Source organism: Mobula hypostoma, chromosome 5 (genome assembly GCF_963921235.1).
Source record: "Mobula hypostoma chromosome 5, sMobHyp1.1, whole genome shotgun sequence".
In the NCBI taxonomy this organism is placed as follows: Eukaryota; Metazoa; Chordata; class Chondrichthyes; order Myliobatiformes; family Myliobatidae; genus Mobula; species Mobula hypostoma.
In genome coordinates, this window is record NC_086101.1 from 169,371,988 (window position 1) to 169,390,859 (window position 18,872).

The 18,872-nt window shown below is 40.8% G+C and overlaps 1 protein-coding gene across 1 annotated transcript in view; it reads left to right on the forward strand.

The window, feature by feature from the left end:
• ufsp2 (ufm1-specific peptidase 2) overlaps window positions 1-17,273 on the forward strand; it is a 55,138-nt gene extending 37,865 nt beyond the window's left edge. Inside the window, exons 9-12 of the mRNA XM_063049388.1 lie at window positions 1,404-1,525; window positions 8,895-8,971; window positions 12,183-12,307; window positions 15,772-17,273. Coding sequence (XP_062905458.1) covers window positions 1,404-1,525; window positions 8,895-8,971; window positions 12,183-12,307; window positions 15,772-15,855 — 408 coding nt within the window. The 3' untranslated portion in view covers window positions 15,856-17,273. The remainder of the gene's footprint in view (window positions 1-1,403; window positions 1,526-8,894; window positions 8,972-12,182; window positions 12,308-15,771) is intronic.
• Window positions 17,274-18,872: the final 1,599 nt, after the last annotated feature.

Sequence of the window (18,872 nt, forward strand, 5' to 3'; positions counted from 1 at the left end):
CACTTGGCCACTTTCCCGCCAAGCAAACCCTCCAACGGCATTCACAAACCTCTGTGCAAGAATATACCTGCAGGTTTTACCACCTGCTGGAATGCAACCAATCCATCTGGTGCAGATGGCATATTTCCAAATAATCTTAAGTCTCCTGCACCAGCACTGCAGTCATGTGTTGATCTGTACCAGCCATTGATTTTTGCCTTCACCTATGCCCCATCCCCACTGTACCACTTGGAAGCACCTGAAGGCTTTAGGCAAACTTGGATTAACTTTTTGTGGCCACAAATACCCTAACTATTGAATCCCTTATGAATGTAGCTCCCCTTCCTAACTCTTCTCCGTAAAGCTGATTTAACTACAGCTTGATATTGGCTGTAGTTCCATGAGGAGCTATTGCTTCCAGGATTCAGAAGTGAATACTAATTTATTATTTATAGACAATGGGTGCAGGAGTAGGCCATTCGGCCCTTTGAGCCAGCACCACCATTCACTGTGATCATGGCTGATCATCCACAATCAGTATCTAGTTCCTGCCTTATCCCCATAACCTTTGATTCCGCTATCTTTAAGAGCTCTATCCATCTCTTTCTTGAAAGCATCCAGAGACTTGGCCTCCACAGCCTTCTGGGGCAGAGCATTCCATATACCCACCACGCTCTGGGTGACAAAGTTTTTCCTCAACTCCGTTCTAAATGGCCTATCCCTTATTCTTAAACCGTGGCCTCTGGTTCTGGGCTCAACCATCAGCGGGAACATGCTTCCTGCCTCCAGCGTGTCCAATCCCTTAATAATCTTATATGTTTCAATATGATCCCCTCTCAGCCTTCTAAATTCCAGAGTATACAATTATCATCAATTAATGATGTATTTCTGGAAGGTCTGGTTGTAAGGTGTTAGCATATTGCTAACTAACACTCAGTCTGGCTGATACATTGTAAAGGTGCTAGCTCTTGCTTCTGATCCAAAATCTGGATCTTGATATCTTCCATTTAATGATAATTACTGTACTTGTGGTTGTGCAGGACAGGAGTATGCCGTCTTTCCTACAAGGCAAAGAATCAGAATTCAATGTAACTTATTCCTGATGTGCTTCTGGAGATGAAGAATTAAAATCAGAAACGTTCTTGGGTCAATACTTGCATATCCTCGGGCTGTTTTGCTAGTTTAATTGGCAAATGATTATCTTCTAAGAAGCACCTCTGTTCTCCTTTTCACTGAATTTCCATGCTTGTCAAATCTTTTATTGCAGTAACAGAATCGAACAGATCTAATATTAGTGAGTGGTGTAATGAGACATCAGTAATAAGGCTGTAACCGTTTTTCTGTTAAGGTTGAAAGGATAAGTAAATGCCTTTTTAATGTTTCAAGTATTTATTGATATAAATTGTCTATGTTTACATTTTCAGAAATTGGTCGAGGCTGGAGAAAAATCTCCTGATTTTGTGGGATCATCAGAATGGATTGGATCTTTTGAGATACAAGCAGTTTTAAGTACAATGAATATTACATCGAAGATCTTGAACATCCAGTAAGAAAATTAACAAAGTAAAATCTTTTCCAAATGTATCAAATTACACACGTCGCCTTCCCTGCTCAACTACTCTGCTTTAACTTTCTGTAATATCACTTAATATCTACAAACATAATAACCACATTGTTTCAGAATGAAAGAGAGCAAAGTTACTGTATCAGCACTGTTTGATTCTGCTAGAATTTAAACACTTCATTTAGACTGACTAAATTTTGAAACCCTTAGGAAATGTATGCAAAGATTATGAAGTCTTCCATTGTAATTTTATTTTTTACTTTTGTGACATTTTTATTTTCTTGAATTTCAGCTGCTAATATACTCTTACTGAATTTTAGTACCAAACATACTTAAATCAAGCACTAGTGAAACTGAAACATAACTTTAGCGCCTGTTCACTAAACTTTAGTGCTTTGTGGAAACACCAAATTCCGTTAATGTTCTGCAAGTAAATATTATGATTTGTTTTTTCTTGAACCCAGAATGGTAAGCTCACATTGACCTCCCAGCGGCAAAGTTTTACCCACTCAATTTGCCTCTGGTCCTTTGCAGCTTCTTGCACCTGTTGAGTTGTTGGCCTCTGAACTAGCTTATTCTGCTTCCAAACAGGTTTTGTATCCAATTATTTTTTGTGGCCAGTCTAGTTCTACTGTTGGCTCAATACAAGACTATCTTCCCAGGCAAAACTCTTCATAAATTCCAACTTGCCAATAGTTACTCTGTCTTCAACTTGCTGTTATTGACAACTTCAATTTTTGTTGTACCTTTTTCCCTTTATCCCTAGAAATCCTCTTCCAATTGTGTCTGAGATATTTTGCAAAAGTTGCCTCCATTTCAGTTCTCAAAACTTAATTTAGGTCTTCTTTGTCAATATTACAAATCTAGACTAATTATTTTACTTTTTGGGTTCTATCTTGTTGAGTTATTGCATTAATGTTACCAAATATAAGTGTAAATCATTGTGATCTCAACACTCATTTTTTTTTCTTCTCAAGGAGATAATAATGCTCCCAATGTATGTCCCCGGTTGCAGTGACTCCTTTGTATCTCAATCAATTAACAAAGTGTGTGAATGTGGCCAGACCACTCACCTAAATATCAACTAACAGCTGTACTTTACATTTCTTTGAAGGGTCTCAACCCGTAACAGTGACCATTCCACAGGTGCTGCTTGATCCACTGAATTCTTCTGACATTTTGGGTTTGTTTTTTGGCAATCTCTTCTGACTCTTAATTTCTGTACTCACCAGATGTCTGCAATATTTTTTTTTACATAGAAAACCTACAGCACAATACAGGCCCTTCGGCCCACAAAGTTGTGCCAAACATGTCCCTACCTTAGAAGTTACTAGGCTTACCCATAGCTCTCTATTTTTCTAAGCTCCATGTACCTATCCAAAAGTCGCTTAAAAGACCCTATCGTATCCGCCTCCACCACTGTTGCCAGCAGCCCATTCCACACACTCACCACTCTCTGCGTTTTTAAAAAAAAACTTACCCCTGACATCTCCTCTGTACCTACTCCCCAACACCTTAAATCTGTGTCCTCTTGTGGCAGCCATTTCAGCCCTGGGAAAAAGCCTCTGACTATCCACACGATCAATGCCTCTCATCATCTTATACACCTCTATCAGGTCACCTCTCATCCTCCGTTGCTTCAAGGAGAAAAGGCCAAGTTCACTTAACCTGTTTAAGCATGCTCCCCAGTCCAGGCAACATCCTTGTAAATCTCCTCTGCACCCTTTCTATAGTTTGCACATCCTTCCTGTAGTGAGGCAACCAGAACTGAGCACAGTACTCCAAGTGGGGTCTGACCAGGGTCCTATATAGCTAACATTACCTGTCAGCTCCTAAATTCAATTCCAAGGTTGATGAAGTCCAATATATCCTAGGGGGACCAATATCCTGGCAGGGAGATTAGCGGGGGCTACTGAGGTGACTTTAAACTAGAATGGTTGGGGGGTGGGAATCAAATTAAAGCGGCTAGGTGTGAGGAGGTTAGTTCACAACAGAGGGATGGGAACCAGTGCAGAGAGACAGAGGAGTGTAAAGTGAGCGTAGAAGCAAAAAGTACAAAGGGGAAAAGTAAAAGTGGCAGGCCGACAAATCCAGGGCAAGCATTAAAAAGGGCTAAGAGAGTTGTAAAAGAGCGCCTGAAGGCTTTATGTGTCAATGCAAGGAGCATTCGTAATAAGGTGGATGAATTGAAAGTGCAGATTGTTATTAATGATTTATGATATAGTTGGGATCACAGAGACATGGCTCCAGGGTGACCAGGGATGGGAGCTCAACGTTCAGGGATATTCAATATTCAGGAGGGATAGACACGAAGGAAGGGGAGGTGGGGTGGCGTTGCTGGTTAAAAAAGAGATTAACGCAATAGAAAGGAAGGACATAAGCCGGGAAGATGTGGAATCGATATGGGTAGAGCTGCGTAACACTAAGGGGCAGAAGACGCTGCTGGGAGTTGTGTACAGGCCACCTAACAGTAGTAGTGAGGTCGGAGATGGTATTAAACAGGAAATTAGAAATGTGTGCAATAAAGGAACAGCAGTTATAATGGGTGACTTCAATCTACATGTAGACTGGGTGAACCAAATTGGTAAAGGTGCTGAGGAAGAGGATTTCTTGGAATGTATGCGGGATGGTTTTTTGAACCAACATGTCGAGGAACCGACTAGAGAGCAGGCTATTCTGGACTGGGTTTTGAGCAATGAGGAAGGGTTAATTAGCGATCTTGTCGTGAGAGGCCCCTTGGGTAAGAGTGACCATAATATGGTGGAATTCTTCATTAACATGGAGAGTGACGTAGTTAATTCAGAAACAAAGGTTCTGAACTTAAAGAGGGGTAACTTTGAAGGTATGAGACATGAATTAGCTAAGATAGACTGGCAAATGACACTTCAAGGATTGACGGTGGATATGCAATGGCAGGCATTTAAAGGTTGCATGGATGAACTACAACAATTGTTCATCCCAGTTTGGCAAAAGAATAAATCAAGGAAGGTAGTGCACCCGTGGCTGACAAGAGAAATTAGGGATAGTATCAATTCCAAAGAAGTAGCATACAAATTAGCCAGAGAAAGTGGCTCACCTGAGGACTGGGAGAAATTCAGAGTTCAGCAGAGGAGGACAAAGGGCTTAATTAGGAAGGGGAAAAAAGATTATGAGAGAAAACTGGCAGAGAACATAAAAACGGACTGTAAAAGCTTTTATAGATATGTAAAAAGGAAAAGACTGATAAAGACAAATGTAGGTCCCCTGCAAACAGAAACAGGTGAATTGATTATGGGGAGCAAGGACATGGCAGACCAATTGAATAATTACTTTGGTTCTGTCTTCACTAAGGAGGACATAAATAATCTTCCAGAAATAGTAAGGGACAGAGGGTCCAGTGAGATGGAGGAACTGAGCGAAATACATGTTAGTAGGGAAGTGGTGTTAGGTAAATTGAAGGGATTGAAGGCAGATAAATCCCCAGGGCCAGATGGTCTGCATCCCAGAGTGCTTAAGGAAGTGGCCCAAGAAATAGTGGATGCATTAGTGATAATTTTTCAAAACTCGTTAGATTCTGGACTAGTTCCTGAGGATTGGAGGGTGGCTAATGTAACCCCACTTTTTAAAAAAGGAGGGAGAGAGAAACCGGGGAATTATAGGCCGGTTAGCCTAACGTCGGTGGTGGGGAAACTGCTGGAGTCAGTTATCAAGGATGTGATAACAGCACATTTGGAAAGCGGTGAAATGATCGGACAAAGTCAGCATGGATTTGTGAAAGGAAAATCATGTCTGACGAATCTCATAGAATTTTTTGAGGATGTAACTAGTAGAGTGGATAGGGGAGAACCAGTGGATGTGGTATATTTGGATTTTCAAAAGGCTTTTGACAAGGTCCCACACAGGAGATTAGTGTGCAAACTTAAAGCACATGGTATTGGGGGTAAGGTATTGGTGTGGGTGGAGAATTGGTTAGCAGACAGGAAGCAAAGAGTGGGAATAAACGGGACCTTTTCAGAATGGCAGGCGGTGACTAGTGGGGTACCGCAAGGCTCAGTGCTGGGACCCCAGTTGTTTACAATATATATTAATGACTTGGATGAGGGAATTAAATGCAGCATCTCCAAGTTTGCGGATGACACGAAGCTGGGTGGCAGTGTTAGCAGTGAGGAGGATGCTAAGAGGATGCAGGGTGACTTGGATAGGTTGGGTGAGTGGGCAAACTCATGGCAGATGCAATTTAATGTGGATAAATGTGAAGTTATCCACTTTGGTGGCAAAAATAGGAAAACAGATTATTATCTGAATGGTGGCCGATTAGGAAAAGGGGAGGTGCAACGAGACCTGGGTGTCATTATACACCAGTCATTGAAAGTGGGCATGCAGGTACAGCAGGCGGTGAAAAAGGCGAACGGTATGCTGGCATTTATAGCGAGAGGATTCGAGTACAGGAGCAGGGAGGTACTACTGCAGTTGTACAAGGCCTTGGTGAGACCACACCTGGAGTATTGTGTGCAGTTTTGGTCCCCTAATCTGAGGAAAGACATCCTTGCCATAGAGGGAGTACAAAGAAGGTTCACCAGATTGATTCCTGGGATGGCAGGTCTTTCATATGAAGAAAGACTGGATGAACTCGGCTTGTACTCGTTGGAATTTAGAAGATTGAGGGGGGATCTGATTGAAACGTATAAGATCCTAAAGGGATTGGACAGGCTAGATGCGGGAAGATTGTTCCCGATGTTGGGGAGGTCTAGAACGAGGGGTCACAGTTTGAGGATAGAGGGGAAGCCTTTTAGGACCGAGGTTAGGAAAAACTTCTTCACACAGAGAGTGGTGAATCTGTGGAATTCTCTGCCACAGCAAACTGTTGAGGCCAGTTCATTAGCTATGTTTAAAAGGAAGTTAGATATGGCCCTTGTGGCTACAGGGGTCACGGGGTATGGAGGGAAGGCTGGGTTCTGAGTTGGATGATCAGCCATGATCATAATAAATGGCGGTGCAGGCTCGAAGGGCCGAATGGCCTACTCCTGCACCTATTTTCTATGTTTCTATGTTTCTATACCGTATGCCTTCTTAACTACAGAGTCAATCTGCACAGCTGCTTTGAGCGTCCTATGGACTCGGACCCCAAGATCCCTCTGATCCTTCACACTGCCAAGAGTCTTACCATTAATACTATATTCTGCCATCATATTTGACCTACCAAAATGAACCACTTCACACTTAACTGGGTTGAACTCCATCTGCCACTTCTCAGCCCAGTTTTGCATCCTATCAATATCCCGCTGTAATCTCTGACAGCCTTCCACACTATCCACACCTCCAACCTTTGTGTCATCAGCAAACATACTAACCCATCCCTCCACTTCCTCATCCAGGTCATTGATAAAAATCACGAAGAGTAAGGCTCCCGGAACAGATTCCTGAGTCACACCACTGGTCATCGACCTCCATGCAGAACACAACCCGTCTACAACCACTCTGTGTTCTGTGGGCAAGCCAGTTCTGGACCCACAAAGCAATGTCCCCTTGGATCCTATGCCTCCTTACTTTCTCAATAAGCCTTGCATGGGGTACCTTATCGGATGCCTTGCTGAAATCCATATACACTACATCTACTGCTCTAGCTTCATCAATGTGTTTAGTCACATCCCCAAAAAAATTCAATCAGGCTCGTAAGGCATGACCTGCCCTTGACAAAGCCATGCTGACTATTCGTAATTATATTATACCTCTCCAAATGTTCATAAATCTTGCCTCTCAGGATCTTCTCCATCAACTTACCAACCACTGAAGTAAGACTCACTGGTCTATAATTTCCTGGGCTGTCTCTGCTCCCTTTCTTGAATAAAGGAACAACATCCGCAACCCTCCAATCCTCCGGAGCCTCACCCGTCCCCATTGATGATACAAAGATCATCGCCAGAGGCTGAGCAATCTCCTCCCTCACCTCCCACGGTGGGCTGGGGTATATCTCTTCCGGTCTCGGCGACTTATCCAACTTGATGCTTTCCAAAAGCTCCAGCACATCTTCTTTCTTAATATCTACATGCTCAAGCTTTTCAGTCCGCTGCAAGTCATCACTACAATCACCAAGATCCTTTTCCGTAGTAAATACTGAAGTAAAGTATTCATTAAGTACCCCTGCTATTTCCTCCGGTTCCATAAACACTTACCCACTGTCACACTTGATAGGTCCTATTCTTTCATGTCTTATCCTCTTGCTCTTCACGTACTTGTAGAATGCCTTGGGGTTTTCCTTAATCCTGCCCGCCAAGGTCTTCTCATGACCCCTTCTGGCTCTCCTAATTTCCTTCTTAAACTCCTTCCTGTTAGCCTTATAATCTTCTAGATCTCTAACATTACCTAGCTCTCTGAACCTTTTGTATGCTTCTCTTTTCTTCTTGACTAGATTTATTACAGCCTTTGTACACCGTGGTTCCTGCACCCTACCATAACTTCCCTATCTCATTGGAACATACTTATGCAGAACTCCACACAAATATCCCCTGAATATTTGCCACATTTCTTCCGTACTTTTCCCTGAGAACATCTGTTCCCAATTTAAGCTTCCAATTTCCTGCCTCATAATTCCCCTTACTCCAATTAAACGCTTTTCTAACCTGTCTGTTTCTATCTCTCTCCAATGCTATTGTAAAGGAGATAGAATTATGATTACCCAAAATGCTCTCCCACTGAGAGATCTGACACCTGACCAGGTACATTTCCCAATACCAAATCAAGTACAGTCTCTCCTCTTTTTGATTAGATCATTGGATGGAGAATGGAAGGTCATCTTTTTTCAACTCATTTCTTCCTCTTTTGCAATTGTTAATCTCAAGTGAGTCTATTTACAGCAGGGACCTGGAATCCAAACACAATTGTTCTTTCTTTCTCAGTGTGTTTGTACTTTATACAGTGACACTGAGTTACTAGAATTATGTATTTTTATCCAGTCTTAGACTGGTTTTGTATCTCTATTTGTATGGTTGGCCCATATAAGGTTCTAATCTGTACTTTTCAGTAATCACACACTTATTGAACTGATAACCACACAGTGAATATTGGTATATGAGGAAAATGTTGCCCCCAATTACTCATCTACATTTAGATATGGGTTTAGACTATGACAACTGGCTACTTGTATAATTCACTTTAGTGCTGAATGAACCTGACACTTTTTAAGTAAACAAAATAATAACTTTTAGTTGAGATGTACAGAAACTAGTGGAGAGAATTAATTAATTTCCCCACATATTTATTATGGATCTACTCTCTTTTGTATTGGGATTTCTTGTATCATGGAGTCTAAAGCAGATATGAATGATTTTGTTATTGATTTAATGCCAACATTGGGAAAAAAAACTTCTTACAGACAAGGTTCTGAGTTTGCGTTGCATGCCAGGGAACTTTCTGAGCATTTCGATATGCAAGGATCTCCAATTATGGCTGGTAAGTTTATCATTTCATTCTTACAATTGCCTTCTGACGTGAACTTTTAATTTTGCATAAAATATGGTAGTTAACTTGCATAATTTAAGACTTATCTAGGGGTGTATAATTAAATATTGTGGCTGATCTGCATATTGCATATTTGCAGAGTTTTTAGTGATCTCAAAAGAAAACTCCAATTAACAATCATTTTAGCATTTCTCGGTAGAAAATTAGGCATAAGAAGAAATTGAAAATAAAAACTGACTAATTTTGGTGTTTTGACTCTTGAAGCAAGTATTAGTAATGGATTAGTAAATAACTGAAAATGTCTAATTAAAAGAGCATAAATACTTCAGGTAATAACAAAATGCTGCAAGACCTTGGCCAATCAAAAGAGATCCAATCACAAACAAGGAAAAATCTACAGATGCTGGAAATCTGAGCAACACACAAACTACTGGAGAAACTCAGCAGGCCAGGCATCATCTAGGAAAAGAGTACAGTCAACATTTCGGGCCGAAACCCTTCGGCAGGACTGGAGGGAAAAAAAGCTAAGTAGTAGATTTAAAAGGTGGGGGGAAGGGAGAGAGAAACGCAAGCTGATTGGTAAAACCTGAAGGGGGAGGGGATAAAATAAAGAACCAGGAAGTAAATTGATGAAAGAGACAGAAGACCATGGAAGAAAGAAAAAGGGGGGCGGAGCACCAGAGGGAGGCGGTGGGCGGACAAGGAGATAAGGTGAGAGGGAAAAGGGGATGGGAAATAGTGGGGGGGGGGGCAGTACCGAAGTTCGAGAAATCGATGTTCATGTCATCAGGTTGGAGACTACCCAAATGGAATACAAGGTGTTGTTCCTCCAACCTAACTGTGGCCTCATCACAACATTGGAGGCTATGGATAGACACATCAGAATGGGAATGGGAAGTGGAATTAAAATGATGGCCACTGGGAGATCCTGCTTTTTCTTGCGGTGCTCAGCGAAGTGGTCTCCCAATCTACATCAGGCCTCACAGATTTTCAGGATGCCACACTAGGAGCATCATACACACCCAACAGAAAGTGAAGTGTCGCCTCACCTGGAAGGACTGTTCAGGGCCCTGAATGGTAGTTGGAGAGGAGGTGTAGCATTTGTTCCACTTGCAAAGATAAGTGCCAGGAGGGAGATCAGCAGGGAGAGACAAATGGGTAAGGGAGTTGCATAGGGAACGATCCCTGAAGAAAGTGGGGTGGGGGGGAGAAGGGTAAAGGTGTGCTTGGTGGTGGGATCCTGTTGGAGATGGCGGAAGTTTTGCAGAATTATATGCTGGACACAGAGGTTGGTAGGGTGGTAAGTGAGGACACGAGGAACCCTATCCTTGGTAGAGTAGAGGGAGGATGGGGTAAGAGCAGACATGCATGAAATGGAAGAGATGCAGTTGAGGGCAGCTTTGGTGGAGGAAGGGAGGCCCCTTTCTTTGAAAAAGGAGCATGTCTCCTTCATTTTAGAAATAAAAGCCTTATCCTGAGAGTAGATGCGACGGGAGCAGAGGAATTGAGAGAAGGCAGTGGTATTTTTACAAGGTGGGAAGAGGTATAGTCCAGGTAGTTTTGAGAGTCCATAGGTTTATAATAGACGTCAGTGGATAAATTGTCTCCAAAGAAGACAACTGAAGGAAGTGGGAGGGCCAAAGGAGAAATTATTTAGAGTAAGGACAAGTTCCACTAGGCAAAGGAGAGTGGTGGTGGAGGGGAACTGGTTAGGTCTGGTGTCCAGAAAAAATGGAGAGCTTTGAAGCTTTCCTGGTGAGGGATAGAGGTGTAGAGGGATTGGAGATCCATAGTAAAAATAAGATGATAGGGGCCAGGGAACCTGAAATTATTGAAAAGATCCAGATCATGTGAAGTGTCACAGATGTAGGTAGGAAGGGACTGAACTAGGGGGGATAAGCAATAGTCGAGGTATGCAGATATGAGTTCAGTGGGGCAGGAACAAGTTGAAAGAATGGGTCTACCTGGACAAGGGGGTTTGAGGACCTTGGGTAGGAGGTAGAAACGTGAGGTGCGGGGTGCGTGAACTATGAGGTTGGTGGCGGTGGTTGGGAGGTCCCCATCATCAATAAGGTTGATGATGGTGTGGGAGGTAATGGCCTGGTGCACCTTAGTGGGGTCCTGTTCGAAGGGTGAGTAAGAGGAGGTGTCTGAGAGTTGGTGCTGGGCCTCAGCAAGGCAGATGTCAGTATGCCAGACTACTACAGCACCTACCTTATCTGTGGGTTTGATGGTGAGGTTCGGATTGGTGTGGAGGGAGTGGAGAACCCAGCGTTCGGAAGGACTGAGGTTGGAATAGGTGAGAGGTGTGTTGAAATCTAGACGGTTGATGTCCCGTCAGCAGTTGGCAATGAAAAGGTCCGGAGCAGGCAGAAGACCAGGGCGGGTTGTCCAGGAAGAGGAAGAGGGTTGTAGACAGGAGAAGGGGTGTTTCTCTCTCTTCTCCCCTCCCCCCACACCTTTTAAATTTACTGTTCAGCTTTTCTTTCCTCCAGTCCTGCTGAAGGGTTTCAGCCCAAAACGTTGACTATACTCCTTTCCTAGATGCTGCCTGGCCTGCTGAGTTCCTCCAGCATTTTGTGTGTGTCCATGGAAAGAGGAATCAGTCACTTTTTCTACTTGGAGACTGCAGATGATAGAATCTGAGGCAACAAAAAATCTGCTGGAGGAGCTCAGCTGGTCTAGCAGTGTCACAGCATCTGTGGTGACAAAACGGATCATTGTCATTACGAGCTGAGACTCTGCGTCAATCCATTTTTTTTTCTTCTTTCTTTTTTTTTGGCAACATTTCTGTTTGGCTGGCTAAGCTCTTCCAGCATTTATTTTATTATTTCAGATTCTACCACCTGTAGTTTAATTTGTTTTCCAGCATTGTGATTGGAGAGGGTTGTGGAATTGGAGGCATTTTCTTGAGGGAGAAGTAAGTCAAGGAGAGATTTAAAGGTAACAGAATTTTGAAATCAAACCTATTCTGAAATAGGAACCAATTTAGGTTAGTGAGAATACAGTGTAAGCAGTTTAGAATGTTTTGGGATGTAAAACAGTCAATTTTAGGAAAGAGTTATATTAATCACTTTTGTGATTATCTTTTTAAAACAGTTGTTTATTTTGAAACGTATTAAATTGTATAATTCTGCTTTTTCTAACATGAATTCCCTAACTTGTATCCTGCCATTTTTAATGCTTTTGCTTAACAAATCAGGTAGTGAGACTTTAGCACACATTCTTCTGGGAATTGCATGGAATGAAAAGTCTGGGGTAGCAAAGTTCCTTGTCTTGGATACACACTACACTGGAGAGGATGATTGGCCCAGTGCAGTTGAAAAGGTATGTGAAGGGAAAACAGCTATGCAAATTATATTTCCAATTGGGTAAAATTTACAATCATATAAATGGTGATAGTGAAATCATTTATGTTTGCAAGTTTTTTTTTCAGATTTTTTTTAATGTTTTAAATATAGCTTCATCTAGGGATAAAGCATTGTTTTCAGTGGATTTATCTGGAAAATTTTTATTTAATGCCATCCTGCCTTTGCTGTATTAATCACTTTTTTTCTCTTCCTGTGTACCTCAATTCAGATATTCTTGCAAATAAGGAGATTTTGTGGCAAAGAAATATTAGAGATGTTATCCTTGCTGTAATACTCATTAATTTTAGGAATTCTGTGTCATATTATCATAGAAAATAGTGGATTTTGTTTTCTCAAGTATCATTTTTCTTTAAAACAGGATGGCTTTGCTTCACTTTAATAAAGTGATTTTTTTTGGGTTTAGTACATTTATTTTTAGCAAATTACTTTGGCGCAAGTTTTCAGATCTGTAAATTGTAGATTTCATTTGAAGTGCAGCTCTGAACAACTCTAAAAGCCATGAATCCCAGACCGGACAATGCTGATTAAAATGCATTTGGATGTCTGTGGTGTGTGTATGAACCAGAAGCTGTGAAGTTTGTGTGTAGTTTCAACGAAAGCATTGTAGATAGATTGTAAATATGGAGTTGTCCTTTAATGTTTAGCATATAAAGTATTGAGCCCAGTGTTAGGCCAGCTAGACCTTTCAGCCGAAAGTGTCTCCATATGATGCCTGCTGTATCTTGTTTTGTTAAATAAAGAAGCTCCTTCATATCTACAAGTACTTTGTTTGGTGACTTCATTGAAATAATAACAACTTGAAGTGTTTAACAGATCAAGCAGCTTCTGTGGAGCAAAAAACTGGATTAGCATTTTTGAGTGCGTGAAACCTCTTGAGACATTGTTAACACACAAAACTAACTGCTTGAAAGTTTTAAAAGCAGAGCATTAGAAATTATGAAGCTTCCCTTCAATCAAAGAGTCTTCATTAAATGGCACGATTGGCCAACTGATTTGTACTGCTAGTTGAATTGTCAAGTAAGGGAATGTCCAGAGTTGGCCAATCACATAAAGCTCTTCATTTAACCATTCTTGTACATTTTGTTTTAAGGGTTTGAAAAGACGACAGCCTTTGGTTGATGTTAAACCATTGATGCAATTCATCCATGTCTGAGAGGTTCAAAAGCTGAGACATCAACTTTGTTTTTGATGGTAGTGAATATTGGTAGCTCAGGTTGAAGTGTTTGATGTTAGTGTTCGCTGACTTTGGCAATTAGCTTGCAGTGTTTTATCACCAGCTGAGGTAACAACCTCAGTGCACAGTTGTGGTGTTTTCCTCTGGGAGAGCTCGCATTCACATAGCGTTCGCTTGCCTCGGTACTGGTTGGCTACCCCTACAATTGACCTTTGAAATCTATTGGCTCACATTACTTTGGCTCTTAGGGGTTCACAGATGACATCTATTTCGATATGTTTGTTTACAGAGTTATAAGAGAGAACCATGCTTGTAAAAACTCTTGTGCCTGCTTCATGTTTGATTGCACCAGAATCTCCGTGGTGTCCCAAAGTGGTGTCCTCCTTGATCTTCATGTGCCGACAGTGGATCATGTCTTCATACCACCAGTTTGTGTTCCTATAAACAAGTTGAGAGTTTATGTCCTGTCTGGCCAACATAGTTCTTTTTGCAGTCTCCACAGGTAATCCTGTACACCACATTGCTTTCATTGGCTGTCTTTACTGGTACCTTGGTTCTTGAGACAAGCTTCCTTAAAGTCACCGTTTGTGAATGATTGTGATGCTTTGAGGTTCGAGCAGTCAAGCTGTCATTTCTGAAATATTCCTGATATAGGGCAATGTCGCATGTATCAATGCTCATTGATTAAGGTCTGTGTGACTTCCTTTCCTTAGAAGGCATCTCCTGATGAAATTCCATGGGTAACCATTGTTCTAGAGCACTTTGAATATGTGCTTTTATTCCCTGGCTCGGTTTGGTGGTAAGAATGTGTAAAATATTGCAGAGGAAAAAGACTTCCAGTAAGACAGCAGCGCCACAGGAAGCAGCGGCTTCTACGGGGGTCAACCAAAGGTGTTACTGTCTTTTTTAAAACCTATTTTATTACAATTACAAGCCCCTGCTGGACATTAAGAATCTAAAGTATTTCAGGTCTTAAACCATCAGCGAGTTGCTCGTTGGTGGAGTAACTAATGTAGCTGGACTTGTGCAGGTCATGTTGCTGCCTGTGACAGAGATGTCAGTACTTGAAGATGGTGGTGTGCAACCTAACAGTGAGTGATCATCTTTGTCGCTTTTCTTGCCTTTTGGACATTGGAGGAATGGAATGCCACAAGTACAATTCATTTGTTCATTGGCAAACAGTGGAAGTGGATGGCAGGGAGCTGTGTGACCTTGGTTGTAATGGACTAGGCCTTAAGCTACAGTGTCACTTGTTTGCACCCACCCGGGGGAGGCGTCGGAGTCGGGCGCTGCACCAGAGTGCCGGAGGCCGTGTGGCGTGACGTCCATGCTGCAGTGTTTGCTCAGCAGAAGACAAGCTATATTTTGTTCAACTGCAGACTGCTGCAACATTCATGGATTCAGGGACTTGGACTATATTTTTTGTGTGTGTGACTGTATTTTACTGCCATCTTATACTGTGTGTGTTTGCTATCTTATATGTGCCTTGTGCTGTATGACTGTTGATACTGTGTTTTGTACCTTGGCACCAGAGTAATGCTGTTATATTTGACTGTATTCATGGGTATTCATGTATGGTTGAATGATAATTAAACTTGAACTTGAAAAGTACACCTAGCAGTCTGGATGCCAGCCAGCCATATTTAACAAAAGGATGCTAAATGTTGTCCAGAAAAGTTACTGCAGATTTTTTTTGAGTTTGAATTCAATAGGAAGGCAAATTCCTTATCAGATTTTATTACAAAAGGAATGGATTTTAAAATGTAAATAGAAAAGATTGTAGATGCTGGAATTTGAAGGAGGTTAAAAAAAAAAAAGCACCTTTGGAGGATCTCAGTGAACTCAGGAACTCAAATTACCCATTCTGTACTTGGCTTCTCTAGTATAGAGGAGACAAAATTATTAGCTTGGGGAAAAAATGCAAGTGAAATGCTAGATAGAATTTAGAAACCAAGAGATATGGGATTGGTGCATGAAAGGAACCATGAATTAGAATTTTTTTTTGCATTTATTCTACCTCTTCTGGAGATGGGCTCTGGCTGTGCCAAAAGATTTTGGTGCAGCCTGAGTCACTGAAGATGGAGATTTCCCACCAACACAAGGGCTAGGAGATGAAGCTGCCAATAGAATATTTTAATAGAAGAAGCATATTCTGATAATACGTTAATCCAAAAATAAGCTCATTTATAGATTGGATGATCTTGCTGTAGAACCTCACACTTAAGTAACCTTTTACTTTATTTCAGGGAGTTGATTGGAAATCGGAAGACTTCTGGGTGGCAAACGAACCTTACAACCTCTGCCTGCCACAGAGACCAGTGGGTGTTTAGAGCCAGAGCCACTTCAGTGTTTATGGATATGGAACTTTGGCTGGAAAGAAACATAAATTTCAAATCGAAGAACTTCACCACCAGCCTGTGTGTACTTGAGACCAACTGAGAACACAAGGGTTGCATACACGTGTTTTACAAATACTGCAATAAAAACCGCAGCTAAATGTGTTTTCAATGTTATTGCTTGTACAACAACATATGCAATATGATAAAAATTTAAGACACTTAAGATCACATACTTATTAAAAGGTTCACTTTCATTATATTTTTAATGATTAAATGAGGGTTCTTGCTGTTCTCTCTGATTATTGTAAATGTGGAATCAGAGGAAATGCTAAATTTTATGAAATCTCATCAAGATAAGTAGGGCATAACTTGGTCCAATAGACTAAATTTAATTATCATGCATCCCATTTAAGTGTTAATAAAATTTAGCTACTTAATAAAAAACATGTTACCTAGTTTATTGGTAAGGCTGAAGTTGATGTGACTGAACAATTTTTGATTCCTAAAACAGTTTTAGTGTGAGGGGAAGGGATACAATAAAGTAGCGCAGTAGTATTTTTTATTCATGTGTTCCATTCTTCCATAGAAAAAATCTCTCAGTATTCTTTCTTTCATGCTGTGTCCAGCAGCATCCTGGAAAACATTGGATTTTTGAAGGAACATTTACTGCCAGAGCTACTAACTTCCAAGGAAGATGTTTTAAAAAGAAGTGTCTGTTCTGTCTGACTCAAGTCTGCTATTTCATGATGATATAGAAGATCCTATAGATCCTATTTTTGAAAATATGCTTAAGTTATCAGTGTTGTAGGCCAAATGTATTCTGTTACAGTTGCTAACAGATAATGGGAACATTAGATTCATTGCTATTTATGGGATATTGTCATTCCTGAATTTGATGATGTGATTCCCTACGGTAACAGATCATTGGGTAGGAATGCTTTAAAACATGTAATGTTATCAGAGCTGCTATAAAAAATGCAAGTTGTTTGTAGTAACAGAATTCCTTATTTGACAGGCAGCATTTCATTGAACACTTGCATATCCAGTATAACTAATTTCAATGGCAGACTATTTCAAACTTTGGCCTGTTTTGATTAAATAACATCTCTAGTTTAAATATTCGTATTGTGATGCATTATTCTGACTTGAATTGTACCGTGCCTGGGGAATTTTAAGTTTTAATTAATTGTCTGATCAGCTCCAGTCTACAGGTATACTCCATTCTGATATTGTCTTTTGTACAAATCCTCAAATTATGAGGGGTATAGATATGGCAAAAACAGACTTTTTCCACTGAGTTTGGGTGAAACTAGAAGCAGAAGTCATGTGTTAAGGGTGAAAGTTAAAATATTTAAGGGGAAGATGAGGGGTAGCTTACTCACTCGGTGGTGAGGGGTGTGGAACAATCTGCCGGCGGAAGTGTTGAATGTGGCTTTGACTTCAATATTTAAAAAGTTTGGTGAAGTACATGAGTGGGTGGGGTGGGGGGAGGGTTGTGGTCCAGATGCAGGTCGATGGGACTAGGCAAAATAATAATGTGGCAAATGGACCAAGGGGCCTGCTTATTTTTTATTTTTTTGGCTGTATTTCTCTGAATGTACTGCACATAGTAGCAGGGTGCAAGATGCTGGCAAAGACAGCATACACTGAACGGCACAACCAAGTTGCTGGAATTGTGTACAGGAACATCTGCACTGAGTATAGATTGGACACTCCCAAGTCCAAATGGGAAACACCTGAGAAGGCAGTGGAGAATGACAGAGCTAAGATCCTGTGGGACTTCCAAATACAGGCTGACAAGCAGATACTGGCCAACCAACCAGACAGCAAAACTGGACAAGGAATAGAGAAAGCAATAGTAATAGATGTGGCAATCCCGAATGACAGTTATATCAGGAAGAAAGAATGAAAATGTGGAGAAATAAAAGTGCTTGAAAGAGTAGATGGAAAGGATGTGGAAGGTTAAAGCCACAGTAATCCTGGTGATAATGGGAGACGGCGTAGAGGAGATTTACCAGAATGCAGCCTGATTAGAGAACGTGCCTTATAAAAGAGGGTTGAGTGAGCTTAGGACTTTTCTCTGGAACAGAGGATGAAAAATGACTTGATAGAGGTGTATAAGATTATTAGAGGTAGAGTGCCTTATTCCCAGGCAGCAATGGCTGTACTAGATGACATCCTTTTAGGTGAGTGGAGGAAAATTTAGGGTATATATCAGAGGTGGAATCCTTACGTAGTGAATGGTAAGTGTCTGGAATGCACTGATGCACAAGGAACATTTAAGAGGATCTTGGATAAACAGATGGATGTAAGAATGGAGTGTTGTGGGTTATATAGGAGGGAAGGGTTAGATTGATTGTGGAATAGATTAAAAGACTGGCTGAACATCGTGGGCGAAAAGACCCATTCTGTGCTGTAAAATCATGTTAAATCAAAATAATAGCACAGACATAATGAATGACCCTTGTTACAGAATTCTTTTAAATGCTTATGAAATCTGACAGATGTTCTGAAAATTGTCATGGGCCATGCCACACAACTGACTTTATTAGTTTATCTTTCTTTGCCCTGAGTGACTGCATTTTTATTAACAATTGGATGTTATACTTAACCTTTCCATTATTTTAATCATTCCATTATTGAGAAAATATCTTCTCTGATTAAAGTTTGGGAATGCAAAGCAATTATTGCTTTCAAAATTTAAGTATCTTAAATTCTTTCTACCTTGTTATTTTTCCCATTTCATAAGAAATAAGTACATACGATAAACCTCTTTAATGCAAGGCAAATACAAAAATAGATTCAGAATAGTAAAGTGATTAGTTTTTGTACACCACCAAATAAATTAGAGTATACTAGATTATTTTTGTTTGTGTTTATTTGAAGCAAGCCCAAATATGATTAAATTGGAATGCTCTTCTATTTTAAACTAGTTGGGGCGTATTTGAATATCTCTACCATTCGGCAAGAAAATGGTTTAACTGCAAACTCAACTACACATTCCTAGT